The sequence below is a fragment of the Nanorana parkeri genome, unplaced genomic scaffold (genome assembly GCF_000935625.1).
Source record: "Nanorana parkeri isolate BGI_ZX_2015 unplaced genomic scaffold, ASM93562v1 scaffold258, whole genome shotgun sequence".
In the NCBI taxonomy this organism is placed as follows: Eukaryota; Metazoa; Chordata; class Amphibia; order Anura; family Dicroglossidae; genus Nanorana; species Nanorana parkeri.
The window spans coordinates 1444971-1461131 of record NW_017306526.1 but is presented as its reverse complement, the minus strand read 5'-3'; the positions used below and the strand labels follow the sequence as shown (position 1 = coordinate 1461131).

The 16161-nt window shown below is 41.0% G+C and overlaps 1 protein-coding gene across 1 annotated transcript in view; it reads right to left on the bottom strand.

The window, feature by feature from the left end:
- WRNIP1 (Werner helicase interacting protein 1) overlaps window positions 1-15802 on the bottom strand; it is a 45576-nt gene extending 29774 nt beyond the window's left edge. The window contains exons 1-3 of the mRNA XM_018556922.1: window positions 15188-15802; window positions 4971-5162; window positions 1714-1946 (exon numbers count right to left, since the gene is read on the bottom strand). Of these exons, the coding sequence (XP_018412424.1) occupies window positions 1714-1946; window positions 4971-5162; window positions 15188-15778 (1016 nt within the window). The 5' untranslated portion in view covers window positions 15779-15802. The remainder of the gene's footprint in view (window positions 1-1713; window positions 1947-4970; window positions 5163-15187) is intronic.
- Between the last annotated feature and the right edge of the window lie 359 nt (window positions 15803-16161).

Sequence of the window (16161 nt, the reverse complement as noted above, 5' to 3'; positions counted from 1 at the left end):
GCGCTGCGGGGACCCACTTGAAAACGAGGAATTAAAAGATTTTAAAGAAAAAGAACAACAACAGCCTCAGGCAAAGGTGGTCATTCCTATAGCTAATATTTAAAAAGTTTTAAAAAAAGTTTTAAAAAATAAGTAAATCAACCCCATGAAGTCTCTTGAAAGTGTGCAGTTTCCTTTTATTTACTAACAAAAACTTTGTTACTTCTTTAATAAATGAACCCCATTGTGTTTTGTCAATACCAGCATCTGACTCCATGTTTTACAGCTATTTAAAAGAAAAACATCAGTATTCTTGTTTGCTTTTATCCTCAAATGATTTTGAAACCTGGGAAGCAGAGATTAGAAATGACATTCAATGACCTCTTAATATATAAAAAAAAACGTTTAAGGTTGATATGGTGTTATTTAAATTGAAAGCGTAGCCCAAATGCTCTTAAACAAATCCAACACCACTTAAGGTTTCTACTCCCTTAAGGTCTCTACAATGAGCACAGCTTCATGATATTCTGCTGCCACTGGTCCCTGTAGAGCTGTCAATACTGAAAATATTAAAATTTATCAAAATGGATTAAGTTAAAAAGAGTCATAAATATTTACATACAAGTTGTGGTATTAAAAAACAAAAACAATACAATAAAAAACAACAAAGGTAAAGTGTATTTCCAGTTTTACAACCAAATGGGGATAACACCTATGTTATATTTGTTACATGTTCCCATTCACATAGAATAAAATACAAATTTCTGCTTACACATTACTTGCTCTATTCTGAAAGAAAAGTTTTTCCCTGCACTCATTTTTCCTCTAAAGTGCAAGGGGGTGGGAAGTAAATCTTTACCTTAATTAACCCTGCCGGTACTGTGCTGGCAGATCTCATCAGTTGCACACTAGATTTGAATACTGTCTGCACTCATTAAGGATTAAAGATTGTACGCTGATGAGGGGAAGCTCAGTGTGTCCCTAGTCTTTCTATGAGGACAGACAGCATTTCCTGTCACATTGAAATGGAGAGAAGCTTGCAAAGGTCTGCTACACAGAGACATCTAAGGCTCACCACACACATTACAATCTAAGTATACAATCTCTCTACAATCACATTTAGATTTACCAAAACTATGTAATATGAGGTCAGACATAATCTATCCAATCAATCTACATATTGTCAGGCATCCCTTGCAGAATATACGTGTAGTTAGATCTAACAGAGATTGTACAGTCAGAATGTAACATGTGTAATGAGCTTAAAAGGTAAGAAATATTTTTTTTAATTATTTTTATGTATGCTGTGTGACTAAAAGTACAAACCAAACATAGCAGGGTTTCCCCAAATTTGACTGCAGAAGTGGAAATACATTTTAAGGGATATCTGTAAAAAAATAAGTCAAGGCAACTGGACTTGCTGTATTTTTCTTGAAGATGTTTTAAAAGGAGAACAAAATCTAGCATATTAAATAAAGGAAAACAAAATGATAAAAGCTAGAAGCATCTACCAATATGTAAAAACTGGTAAAAACAATAGAAAATATCTGGGGTTTTATAATAGCAGCATTATGTAGAAGGAGGATCAGCAATCTGTAGACATTTTTAGACTGCTATAATAGGTTACTGCTCCACCTTCCCCCTTTGCACCCTCCCCTCTCTTGTCCCTTTGACAGATGAGACACTTGTGTTTTTTATTCTGTGCCACTGCCTGCCTCTTGCTCTAGTACTTACTCTGAAGCATCGCTGATACTGCACTCAGCCTGCTCATCCTCTCTTAGAACTTGGATTCCCAGGGAATCTACAGCTCGCTTCAAGATAGCCTCCATCGCATTCACAGAAAGCTTCTCCAAAACGATAACCCTGCAGCGGCTTAATAACGCATTGTTCACCTGGAACGAAGGGTTCTCCGTTGTTGCTCCGATTAGAGTGATTGTCCCACACTCTACGTGTGGTAGAAAAGTGTCCTGGAGATGGGAGGAAAGCAGAAAGAGCATATGACATACCCTGAGTGAGTACACATTTCAAACGGGTTATTTGGAAATGAATGCGCTACACCTTTCCTTGCATTGCAGGTAAAGCACAGAACCAGAGCTCTGCTAATTAAAATTAAGAACAAGGCAATTGTTTATTAGTTAGATATGAAACCGCGGGGAAGGCAAGACTAAACTGTGCACATAGCTGACATACTATGAGGGATTAAAAAAAAAAAAAAAGAATCCAACAAAATCCTTCTACTCCTTCCCTGCAAGCCTGGCACAACAACCCTAAGTGTTTAAGTGACAGCTTCCATACTTCTCAGCTAGTTAATATACATGGCAATGTTCTACAAGCATTTACATTTCTCCAAAATAATCCAGACCCTTCATTCATTCCAGTGTAAACGCTGTTTGTGCACTTGTGCCGTACACTCGATAGTGTGTCAAGATTCAGTTCTACGTTCAAGTAAAGCATCAGTAGCGCTTACAATGTGCCTCTACTGATCAGGAATAGCACACTAATCTTGAGGCAGGTGCTACTACCACTTGTAAAACACTCTTATACACTGAGGATTTAAAGGATTTTTAAAAACAACATTTGTTTTAAGTATTTTCTGCACCATAGGGGGCACTTTCAAAGCCAATCTAGTTTTGCACATAAACAAAAACAATTATCCATTAACTAATCTAATAAGGTTAGTCTATGTGGGAAAACATCTGCAATAACATTCTAAATTAAGCCGATTATAATCCTGGAGACAACACATCTAGAAAGCATCACATTCACTGCAGCTTTGACATTGCCAACACATGTAGATCTGTGCTTCTCCATCCTTATAAACGATGTGCCTTGTTCTTATCACAAATGTTTATAAAAGTACACTGAGTGTGTAACAGTTTATCACCAAAACCCCATAACATGCAGTGATTACTTGTACATCCTACATTTGTTGCACATTAAACTGTTAGTTGAAGTACAAAGTAAACCTTTGCTAAAAGAAATATGGAGGTCACCAATGCTGATTAAAATTGCCAGCTTTCTGCTGACCCTCTGGCTCCAATACTTTCAGTCAGTGATATGAAACAAGTATGAATATCAAGACAGTCAGAAAAAAGTGAGGAAAATGGTTAGTATGACAACCAGGCAATCAGCATTTGCAAAATGACAAGTCAGTAACCGCAGCCTCCACCTTTCATGCCATTAATATCCCTTGGTTAAACATACCTATGGCTAATAATCTCTCATCTGGCCAAATAAAGTATGACGTGCTCTAGTGGCACATCTGACTCACCTTATATTTGTGGCTATTTTGATATTTATCTCAACCTACGTTTGTAAAACAAGACCCTGTGCATCAAGTCTCTGCATCAGACTGCTTCCATTAGGTAAGTCCCAAAGTCAATACTATTCCTATATAATGCTTTGCATTGTATAGCACAGCCATTTCTATAGAAATAAATCACAAGCAAGTACAACGGGGAAGTTATAAATACAAGTTTAGGCAAGGCAAATTCTCATTATGATTTGTCAATAATAAATCTGCCTCCTGAGCAGACTAATTCTCTGTATAGGGAATAACCTAAAGTCCGTTAGCTCAACAGCAATTATGAAATTTCAATTAACAATGGGAAAATCTCTCGACAGCGAACCTGTCAGGGAAAAATATGGGAGCACCTTGACAATTCTAATAAAGACATTTTACATTTGCTGTAAACTGAACCCATTGAGCACTGCTTGCATTCCTGCTTGATTCTTTAAGGTTTGAAATCAGCGATTAAGAGAAAAGCGATAGGATGTGCTATTTTCCTTCCTACCGCATCAAATTTAACCATTGAGGGCTGGGCGAATCATGATTGCAAGGTTGTGGTGGCAACTGTAAAAAAAAAAGTCACTTGGTTACCAGGCCACCATTCCCAAAGCTGGCCAATAAGTAGCACACTCCCAACAGTTTTACAAAAAAATCTTATTGTCCTTGGGACACTTCTTTATCTGGCAGCAGGACCCAGACAAGACCCCTGGCTATTGAATCATTGACGGCCTCAGCTTGTTTTAGTCAATGGAACGGTCCACCCTCCACTAGCCAAAAATGCCTCAACTCAACCCTTACATCATCTCAAAGTAAAATGATGATGGAAGTCATTGTTTTAGAAGTGGGGAGTTTTCTATGCAGTGCCTTGTTTCCGATGATCATTAGGTACATTATGGAGTCTGCTTTGCCGTCCTTTTCACCTTCAAGCTTAGTATCGCTTTCAGATCCTCTTTCAGCTTCCCTTCTGTTGCCCTTCTATAAATTTAGGTTTCTCATCATTTTCTTTAGGGTCTTGGTCTAGGGTCTTTTGCACACTTTTTTCTATTTGAATTATATTATTGCACACTATGCACTACACTTATGAATTTGCATGATAATACTATTTTAAGAAACTTCCCTAGTTTTGAGATCAACATGTCAAAGATTTTGCAGACTAATGCATATATAGATTTATTTTCTCTATTTATGCATAGTCAGTTTGAAAAAAAAAATTCTTCGCTAAAACCATACTTTTTAAAAAAATACAATGTTGCTGGCTCCTATTATTTTGGAGATGGTTCCTTTATTTGGAAAATTGTTGTGTTAGCTGTTAAAACATATTCATACAGGGGTGGACAAATTAATATGGAATTCAGGAGCCGGTCTGTCCAGTCAAGGAGTCAGCAGGGTTTTCTTTAAGAGCCAGCTCCATGCACAGCAACTAGAGAAAGCCTCATAATTTTTAGGGCGAATTGGTTACCTGGGTCCTAGGATTTGTCCGGCTTTGCATTAATACTAACTATATCAGTGAACTCACAAGGAGAACGCATTCCCCAAAAAATTATCTCTGTACCCATCACCTAAAATAAAAACGTTTTCTCTATCGCTCAAGAATACTTGTTTACTACTAGTGCTTCATCTTGGTTTATACAACTGATATTTGTAGGTTTCAATGATGTGTAAATAAAGCTTTAGAGATTAAGACGTAAAAACCACAAACTACCTGTTGTAGCTTATTAAAACGATGAATCTCATCCACAAAGAGGATGGTTTTCCTTTTGAAGAGTTTCAGCTCATTTTGGGCATGTTTGATGACCTCTCGTACCTCATTGGTGGAAGTACTTGTGGCAGACAGAGTTACAAAGCGCGTATTGTTTTTGTTGGTATTTTTGGCAATTATGTGAGCCAACGTTGTCTGAAAAGCAAAAGAAAATGGTGTTAGACATTCAAAATACATAGAACAGATGAACAAGATAATGTCATTCACAAACAAAAAAGACAAATTGAACAATATTTACAGAAACATGAAGCAAAAGACGCAGGCAACAGTTTTAGATTTTATTGCTAACTAAAAGTAAAGTCTGTTTTGTACATTATTTTCTAAAATAAAAGTATTATTCTGGGCTTAGTTTAAAGCAAATCTATACCTAAAACCTTTTCTTTTAGTTTCAAAGTAGGATATGATTAGAACCTCTGTCAGGCTTTTCTTGCAATCTGCATCTCTGCTACAAAAATGAACCCTCTTTGTCACCAGGTCCAAGAGTGATTTCTTTTCTGGTAGTCAATGAAGCAGAAGAGGGGGAATCTTCCAAAAATGGCACCTTGTCTAGTGCTAAATGGGATACCACCTCAATTGTGAGAGATTTAAGCTGGGTTTACACCATTTTCCAGACCAGATCAGGACCAGATCTGGAACATAGTACATTGCGTTTTTTGCCATGTTTTTACCATGATTGGAATGGGGTTTTTTTTAGCTTTAAATGCTCTTATAGGTGCGTTCCAGTGCATTCCAGACCAGACAAAATAGGACAAGCAGTATTTTTCTGGTCTGGTCTGGAACGGACTGCGCTTGTGGGAACAGAGGCCAGAAATAGCACAGGGATACATTGGGATGCATTTTGGGTCCGGAAACAGTCTGGTGTGGTCTGGAGGTAATCCGGATGTGGTGTGAATGGGCCCTTAACCTCAGTTCCTTTTTATGTCCCTGAGAGAGTAAAGGGAAATCTCCCAAATGGGACACAGACAAGATAGAAAAAGTTAATATTTTTGAAGAAATGTGCATGCAATGGACACTTCCATATTTCTGTTTATAAATTACACATATGGTAAAAATGGTTTTCTTTGACAGTCAGTTATAAATTGCTCCATTGTGAAGCAATTCAAAATGTACTTACTAAACAATGCAAATTTCCATATATTGCTTGAGCAATAAAAACAAGCACATAAATAAGAAGGGATTAGCCAGTCAAAAAAAGTAAATCTAGATGTCCCATCCTTAGTACAATATTTTGGGACATGGCGTGCAATAAACACTTGCAGAGTATCGCAGACACTGCCATATCATGCCTCACACCTCTTTTTCATCTCTCAAGCAGTCTAGGCCAGCTTGCTCCTCTATAAACATTCATTTAAGACTGAACTCCAAACACATTCATTTAAATGTATTCCTCAATAGCCACAAAATACCAGTTATTACTATTTAACCAGTTGCAAAACCAGTTATTGCCATTTAAATGTAGCAGTGACATCATCACTGTGCTGCACATAAACTGTGCAGAGATCAGAGTTGGTGTTGGTGGTGGGGAGGTGGACGCAACAGACTCCATCCACCACAGCCTGCCTGCAGAAAACTACAGCAGGGGGGCAAATTCAAGACAAGTTACCCCACACAGTGAAGATGAGAGCAGCAGTGACTAGTCTGTATTACCAGAAACTCCTGCACAGCAGCAACGTTTTACACTGCATTACTGCACAGACCTGGATGAAATACACAAAGCACACCCATAGCGTAGTAAGAATACACACACTTCTGTTATTTAGACATTATTTGCTTATCCCAGAGTTCAGCTTAAAAAGAGCTACTTTTGCAAATCAGAGCATGCCTCTTTTGGTATAGCAATGCTGAGTACATGATTTAGATGAGCAGACACAGCTGTCAGTTTTTCATTGCTGGTGCGATGAGTCCTCTAAAATGGTTGAGGATCACATGCTGTGTGATAAAAAACTGACATTTTTTTAGGCTTACAGGAGTGTAAACAGCAAATATTCTGTGTGCATTCATTCCAAAGCAAAAGAAAATGAGGTAGAAACTAGGGATGCTCCGATACCTATACCAGTATCGTTTCCAACACTGGGCATTTTCACGAGTACTTGTACTCATGAAAATAACCCGATACTAAACACCGATAACGGTGCTTTAAATTATTAAATTGAAGCAGCTGCCTGAGGTCCAGCGCTTGCTGGGGACCTCGCGGCAGCTTTCTGGGGACCGACACAGCGCTGCTTACAGTGCTTCCGTTGTCTGCACATCTTTCTCTTTTGAGTCCCTCTGGACCCATCCTGAAACCCTCCACTGCAGACATCAGGGCGGCACCCCAGGCAGCACAGAGTATGTAGCAACATATTATTCTACATTTCTGTGTATTGCTGGGATTTGAAGTCCCCTATAGCTGATGGTATTATAATACTACCATCAGCTATATAGGAGTACAAATCCCAGCAATAAATTATACAGCAATGCTGATCGGCAACCGGCTATTGTAGACTACAAATAACAGCAATACATTATACAGCAATGCAGAATACTACTATTATTCTGCATTGCTGTATAATGCATTGCTGGGATTTCTTGTCCTCTATAGCTAGTTGCCATTCAGCATTGCTGTATAATGTATTGCTGGGATTTGTAGTCCTTTATAGCCAATGTCATTCTGCATTGCTGTATAATGTATTTCTGGGATTTGTAGTTCTCTATAGTTGATGGTATTCTTTGTTGCTGTATAATGTATTTCTGGCATTTGTAGTCCTCTATAGCCAGTGCCATTCTGCATTGCTGTATAATGTATTGCTGAGATTTGTAGTCCTTTATAGCTGATGGTATTGTTTTGCTGTATAATGTATTGCTAAGATGTATAATCCTCTAAAGCTGGTAGTATTCTGCATTGCTATATAATTTATTGCTGAGATTTGTAGTCCCTTTACAGCTTCCAGTCAGTGGCAGAACTACCAGGGTCACAGAGGTTGCAGCTGCGACTGGGCCCTGGTGCTCCACCACCGTCCTAAAATCATTAGTCTGTAGTGTTTTAGAAAAACTGTCACATGACACTAAAAACAAAAGGTATTGGTAATTGGTATTGGCGAGTACTTGAGGAAAGGTGTATGTACTAGTACTCTGGTCTGGGAAAAAATGGTATCACTGCATGCCTAGTAGAAACCACTAGAAAATTCAGTGACTTGATAACACTAAGGGCTGGTACACACGATATCACTGTGCTTAAAAGGCTTTGTACACATGCGCTTAGTGCACAATATCGCATAGCGCAATGCACCACACACTAGGTGAGCTAGTGCATTGTGTTGCTATTCATTCTGTATGGCACCCCAACACCTTCTGGTGGCTGTGCATAGCATTGTGTGTTCGGTGCCTTATACTGTTTTTTTCACAGCACAGCAATGCAAACGGTTGTTATACTGTGCTTTGCTGAGCAACACGCCCAGCATGAGGTGCCTTGGGGTGCCATTTACAATGAATTGCAATGCAAAAGGGCACCTTGCCTGTTTCCAATTTTTAAAGTGTACTATTCTGCAACTACAATACAATTTATAACCTCTGCTTTGCATTAAAGTAAACCTGTTAAGAGTAGAAAAGGCCCAGTTGTTACTGGTTCTTTAAATTAAAAAAAAAACAGTTTCCTGGATTTGAGCACGGGCTACCTGCCTACCCACGCTCTAGAGCTCCCTAGGGTGCCAACAGGAGATCTGAAAAGCAGATAGCAAGATAGTCCAAGCTTACTTCCTCGGCCAGCCATTACATTAAAGAACCAAAAGAGGCCCAGGAAGTAGGAGGGGCGTGATCCAATTCGCTTTTGACAGGAGTAATTGAGAACTGCATAGAACTTCAGCTGCATTTTATTAAATACCCTCAGTTTGAACTGCCTTAGGTTTATGATACAGTTAAGGTGCCCATACACTGTACGATTCTCGTACGAGAATCGCGGGAAATCCCGCGATCGTACGAGAATCGTACAGTGTATGGAAGGCGTGCGACCGTTTCTACTGTACGGTCGCACGTCTTTTGTCGAACCAGCATGCTTGAAAACCCGCCGAGAATCGTACGATTGTCGGCGGCTTTCTAGCCTGCTCGTTTGATAGCTGTGGAACGGACCGGTGTGCGCACGCGCACACTGCCCGTTCTGCATTGCGGTCATCGGAAGATCCTACTTTCGATGATCGCAAGTACGATCTGCCCGTCCAAGGTGGGCAGATCGTACGAGCTTTCAATAAGCATACGACCATCGCAAGACAAAAGTCTTGCGATGGTCGTAAGGTGTATGGGCACCTTTACATAGTTCATACGGTTGAAAAAAAGACACAGGTCCATCCAGTGATTTTTTAATTTAATCCCTTATTGTGTTTTAATAACTGTTCAATTCAGACAATTCCTGAAGATCATGTGAATAGATTTTTTCTGCTGTTTTTTTCAAATCACACATTTGGCTCATCAATGTAGGTAATAAATTCCAATTTAAATACCCAAGCAAGGGTTACCAGCAGCACCAATATCCAGTCCCTGTTAGGACATCAGATGAATATCAAAACAACACAGGAGTTCTATGCCCGTCCAGGATGGAATTACGCCCTCTGCACGGAGTTTGTATGGGCCAAAATGCTAAACTGATACTATCCACATCACTCTGCTCTAATATGATCTCTTCCCTGCCCTCAAAGCATTCTCCAGCACCTGTCTTTATTTATTCAAGTCTGTGTTGGCCCCCTGGGGCCTCTCCATCTGGGTTTTCTCAACCTCAAAAATGACACTATGAACCACAGGAATGTGAGGGTGGCTGGCTCAAGATCAACAGTGTGGGGCAGAAGAATTTTAGGGAATGTGCCAACAATAAATAATACTGCCTATTTGCTAAATGGCAAACAAGGTTAATCTCCTACTATGAGATACTTTATGACGATACTATGGGTCACCTATCTGTTCACATGCACATTTTTGTTAGCACACACTATCTGCGTGTATGATTTCCTTTATAAACCACATATTTGTGCAAAAAAAAAAAAAATTGGTTACATTGTAATTTGCATTTACAGTTAACCTGTGAAGTCAATAAATGAGCTCCCAATATTGTCCAAAAAATACTTTTGGGCTTGTTCACACCATATACAGTGCGTTCCAGCGTGGTTAGCTGCTAAAACGCACGGTATCACATCCTGGCCAGCTCCCTGCGTTCTGGTGCGGGGCATTGAAGCCAATGGCACCGCAGCCATGCCCCCGCCCGCAGTGTGATCGCCTGCACCAGAACGCATGGCACATCAATGCTTACCTTCCGGTCCAGTGGTATGAGAAAAAAAATACTGCAAGCACTATTTTTTCTGATCGCACTGGTCCGTTGATGCATTCTGGTGCGGGCGGGGGGCGTGGCTGCGGTGCCATTGACTTCAATGTACCACCACACCCCCTTCCCGCCCCTGAACGCAGGGAGCTGGCCGGGATGAGCTACAGTGCTTTCCAGCAGCGAATCGAGCTGGAACGCATTGTATATGGTGTGAACAAGCCCTTACACTTAGGAACACAGAACCCAACTGAACAGAGATCCCATTATCCCTTTAAATTGCCTTTCACCTGGAACCGATATGTAACTTTAAACCTGTCTGTGATTGATGCACCATTGGAAGGCCCTATTCACACTAAGGATGCACCGAAACATTTTGGCCGAAAATGGTACTTTGGGTAAAATGCAGAAAGTACCATAACGGCCGAAAATTCTGTGCATCCCTAACTTCTCTCCTCCCCGTTGGACGTCGGTCTGTGTTCTGTTTGATCCCTACTGCTCTCCCTTTCCCATGTCGGTAGAGGCAGTAGGGATTGAAGGGGACATAGACCGGTGTACAGCAGGGAGGAGAGAAGGGTTCAGGAGGCCGAGTGGGGAGGAGACAGCTGTCACAGAAGCCGAGCTCTCCTCCCACCCCGCCCCGCTCCTGTGACAGCAAGCCAGGATGGAGAGCGGTATACAAACACTCAGCGATCAGCTGATCGCTGATTGTTTGTAAATAACTGTAGGTATAGTATTCTTACTGTGTCCCCAGTTATGAATGAATAGGAAAACCTCAACATCACTTCCTGTTCATTCATGATTATGGACATAACTCACACTATATCCACAGTTTATGAATGGACAGGAGCACTCAGTGTAGCGGCTTCCTGTTCATTCATAAAAAGGGCTGCAGAATAAGAGATTGAGGACTCTCTGTGTCAAATCTCTTTTTCTATTTTAAAAGGAAAATATCAGGGGTCTGTTTAGACCTCTGATATTTCCCCAAAGCCCCTGACAGTAAAGTAAAAAAAATAAAATAAATGAAATAATTAAAAAATATTTTTAAAAGGTTGGGGGGAAAAAAACATAATTTTCGTTTCTGGCCTGACAAATTTTTTATTTTTGCTTTTGGTCTAAAAATTTAATTTCAGTGCATCAGGGGTGTGGAAATTAAAAAGAAAACTACTTGTTCGAGGACTAAAGTGGGGGCCCTTTATAACAATCTACGTACTTATGACACAAAAAATAATCTTAGCCAAAACTGTATTTAAACGTTCTAATTTGCAAGCGAAATTCAGAATACATGGCAAAGGGCAGCACTGGGCGGCAGTATGAAGTACAGGCAGTACACTCGTAACGGCGGAGGGAAAGGACTGTTTGCCAAAAGGTATAGCAGGGGGGGAGAGGGGTCCAGATTTGAGGGGGTCATTTCATTTCCCAAACTACTTCCTTTAATGCACCACAATATGGCACACAGTGGAATGGGGGCAGTCCTCAGCTACAAACACAATACGTTTATTTGCATGCAAGGGCAGTGGGGTTGGTTTTAAATTTTTTCATTTTTATTTATAATTTGTATTTATCTTATCTTTTACTTTATTTTTTCATTTTTTTTAACTTTATCATTTTATTTTTTTAATTTACTTTTTAAATATTTGTTATAATGTTTTACTTTTCTTTCATTGATATTTATTTTACTATTTTTGTAACTTTTTATTTACTTTTTTAATTATTATTTATGTTATTTTTTACATTTAACTTTATTGCTATCACACGGGGGCTAACAGAGCATAACAACAGCAGCAACGCATGTAGCTGGCTGGAAGTGCACGCCAGTGGCATACGCTGTGGCTTTGCTTCTACCATGGATGGAGTAGCGGTTAGCGAGGACATGCCATCTGATCTTTGCCTTTCGGGGGTTCAGGGTCAGGGCTCCATAGAGGGATCACATCCCTGAAACTTTAAATCACTGTGTGGCTCACACGCTGCACAGTGCCAAGCACAGGGTCTGGTGACTGAGCACATTACAGGCCAGCAACGCATTTTCTGTCCTGCGGGGTCTGGGTACAATCAGCAATGGCTCTGCTGGAGATAAAACTAATCTGATTATCTACTGATGGCACCACAGTGGTTTAGAGCAGCATTAGGGAAGCCTGCTTAAAGAATCTTGCAAATAAATAAAAAAAACTACTGAAAAAAGTATACTTCTCTCAGAGCAAAGAGAAGACATCCATCATCTAAACCAGGACTGGACAAATCCCAGGGGCCAGTGCTCCTTGAAAATGACAGCTGGCTCCTAACTTTTGAGGTTTTCTCTAGTTCTCAATGGACCATTTGAATTTGCCCACCCCTTAGTGATCTAAGAACACTAACAAAAAACTTGAGGTGCCCACACACCTTGCGATACTCGTACGATAATCGCGGTAAATCCCGCAATTGTATAATTATCGTAAGGTGTGTGGAAGCCGTGCGACCTCTACTACTGTTAGAAACAGAATATCTTGCTGCACTCCTTACCGCAAAACCCAAAGCTGTGTGGGTGCTTGTAGTGACCACGGAGGGCACCGTGTATATCACAGAAAAAGGGAAATAATGTCACCAGCACACCATTTTTTAAAATCAATGATCCATTTTAATGGCATATTGCCATCCAACACAACACAGCTTTCGGAGTCATTCTGAGCCTGATGAAGGGGACCCCTTACGGCCCCGAAAGCGCTTGTGTTGGATGGCAATATGCCATTAAAATGGATCATTGATTTTCAAAAATGGTGTGCTGGTGACATTATTTCCCTTTTTCTACTACTGTTAGGTCGCACGACGTTTATCTTGGGAACATGTTCGAAAACCCGCCGAGCATAGTACGATGTTCGGCGGGTGTGTAGCATGTTCGTAAGATAAAAGCGCACACTGCCCGTTCGGCATTGCGGTCATCGGAAGCCTGCCCCTCAGGTTGGCGCGGCTTCCGATCATCGCAAGTACGATCTGCCTGTCCAAGATAGGCAGATCGTACGTTTTTTTAATTACCTTACTTACGTCTTGCGATGGTTGTAAGGTGTGTGCCCAGCCTAAAGGTGCCCATACACTTTACAACCCTTGCAAGACTTTTGTCTTGCGAGGGTTGTAAAGTACTTTAAAAAACTTAGGATCTGCCCATCTTGGACAGGCAGATCGTACTTGCGACCATCGCAAGCCCGCCCCCCTGAGGGAAGTAGGAAGTGATGCTGAACGGGCAGTGTGAGCGTGCACACACCGGCCCGTTCGCCAGTCATCTCTCGGCTGGTTTTCCAACATGCTCGAAATACAAAAGTCGTACATTAGAAACGGTTGCACGTCTCCCATACACTGCACGATTATCGTACGATCGCAGGATTTCCCGCAATTCTCGTACGAGAATCGTGCAGTGTATGGGCACTTTTAGACAGGCTGGGAGTGGGAGAGGTTATTTAAGGCTGTCTTGCATCCTTTACTACTTAGCCAGTATCCAATTACCTGAAGGTAGCTTCATAACCCAGTGGTCTATGAATAAAAGTGACACTAAACTTAGGAGTTAAATCTTAAAAATGCATTCAAGTACCATAACTATGAATAAAAATGTATCTTATTTGTGTATCACTCAGCTGTGGATCTTCAAATCATCTCTGAATTGGTGCATCTGGAGGGTGGCTTCTTTTGTTCCTTGTGCATGTTGTAAAGTAGCCACCGCTCCAAGCTCACTCCTGTGATGGACTACAATCTCATGTTTAGTTTACTAATTTGTATTGAGATTGTAGTGGATGACAGGAGCGAGCTTGGAGCAATAGCTACTTTACAATACACACACAGGCACTATGGGGAAAAAAAGTAGCCATCCTCCAGAAGGACCGTCATGAGAGCCAAGAAACTAGAATTTTTAGAAGAAGAGGTCAGCAATGGCAGCTTCTTACTACAGATTTCTTATAACAGGGAAGACATATGAAATAAGAAGCAGTTGAATATTATTTTTTGTTTTTAGCTAGGAGACCGCTAGGGAGGTCCTGTCTGTCAGGAAACCTGTCTGGACAGAAATTTTGGAAACATTTTTAAAGGTTAAAATTCAAGGACTGTGATCCCTATCCTTGCTTCATTACTTTGTTCCAGCCAAAGTCTCAGAGTGGCCTCTACAGTCTAAACCAAATATTGAATTTATAAAAGATTTGTTTGAATATTCAGTATAAGGGCTTATGCACACAGACACCTGGGGTCGTAAATTTGCAGCCCAGGAGCCACAGGTGCTGCGTACAGCCGCCCACAAAAATCAATGGTCGCACAAAGCTCTAGGCGGGTATGCGCCTGTACTTGCATAAACATGTGCATGCGTAAAGACATATGTCCCTGTGTGGAGACAGTCTCTAGCCCCAGGCGCCCATGTGTATGAGCCCTAAGCCTTTAATTCCAGCACAACGTAGGATGCAATTTCATATACAGTAAAGATATTTACATTTGCCCAAACCATTTGTCCAATCAAAGCAAATGTTTTATCATTTTGTAACACTGCTACTGCTGAAGTAAAGTCCCTCTCACTTATTAGTAGAAACTAAAGCAACACCTCAATTTTTTGGTTTGTTATAGAGTGGGGAAGAAAGAACCCGTCAGATTTTACTGCTGTCTGCCTCCCTGCTGGTAAAATTCCCCCTTTCTACTTTTCTGGGTGACAATGGTCATCAGGACAGGAGTGATTGTAAACACCAAGTTTTAAGAGCACCTCCCCGAAATTGCCTTTTTCAGGTTGGGATCCCTGACAATACCTTTACAAAATTCTGTTGTGTAAATAATTTAAGCATGTCACATGGGGGATCTCCTATGAAAATAACAGTTAGTCAATTCAATAGCCAGCGTCAGCATAGAGACAACACAAAAGTAAGCCATGTCCACCAACCTTGCCACAGCCAGGAGGCCCCCACAAGATGGCAGAGGGAATGTCATTGGCTTGTAACAGTTTTCGGAGCATGGCGTCTTCTCCTAGAATCTTATCTTGACCCATGTAATCTTGCAGTTTGCAAGGTCTCAATTTGTCCGCTAGTGGTTTGCCATCCAGTTTCTCCGCCATAGTCTTCTCTTTTGGGTGGTCTTGTATGTGCTGGCTCTGGTGCGCCATTTGCTGTTCTCTCTTTATAGCCTCAGAACTGGATCCTGCATTGATATCTTTCCATTTATGATTCATGTCAGTCCTCTTAGGGGATGTAATGGGAAAAAAGGGGGACTTAGATGGGGTCTCCTCATGTAAGCGTTCAGCGGTCATATGTTTCTGGAACACTGAAAAACTGGGCGTTGCTGAGCCAAGGATCTTCCCATAGGTATCGGCCCCCTCTGTGCCCTCGTTTGAGGAGAGACGCCTTTTCTTAGGGATCGCCCCGCTTGGCTTCATGTCCAGGCAACCGTCAAGATGGCTGTTGATGGCCGCTGTTGGCATCTCCTGGGCACAAACAGGGCATTTCACTGTGCTTTCTGAGCTGCTGCTGTCAGCCATACCTGGCACCTCAGTGCTAAACAAAGGAGCCGCTGCTGGAATCTGATTCCAGATATTTATTATGTGTTCAATTGTGTACTTATAATATTTGAAAGCACAAAGGTGTTAGGATAAGACTGAATAAATAAACCCAGCTTATCATTGATAAGAAACAGACACTACAGCAGCCTCTCAATCAACACGTGCAGCTCCCAGGTATTGCTGTATATACCATCACACATATTATAACGTTATAGACACATCAACAACGTGTGAAGGAAGAGCAGAGAGGGTCAGTGGTGAGAGGAGCACGATGCAGCACAGCCTATATAAAATACCTAGTATCACTGGCTCTGTTTAGTCAGGAATTCAGCAAAGGTGACAATGTAAAGAATTCATATAGG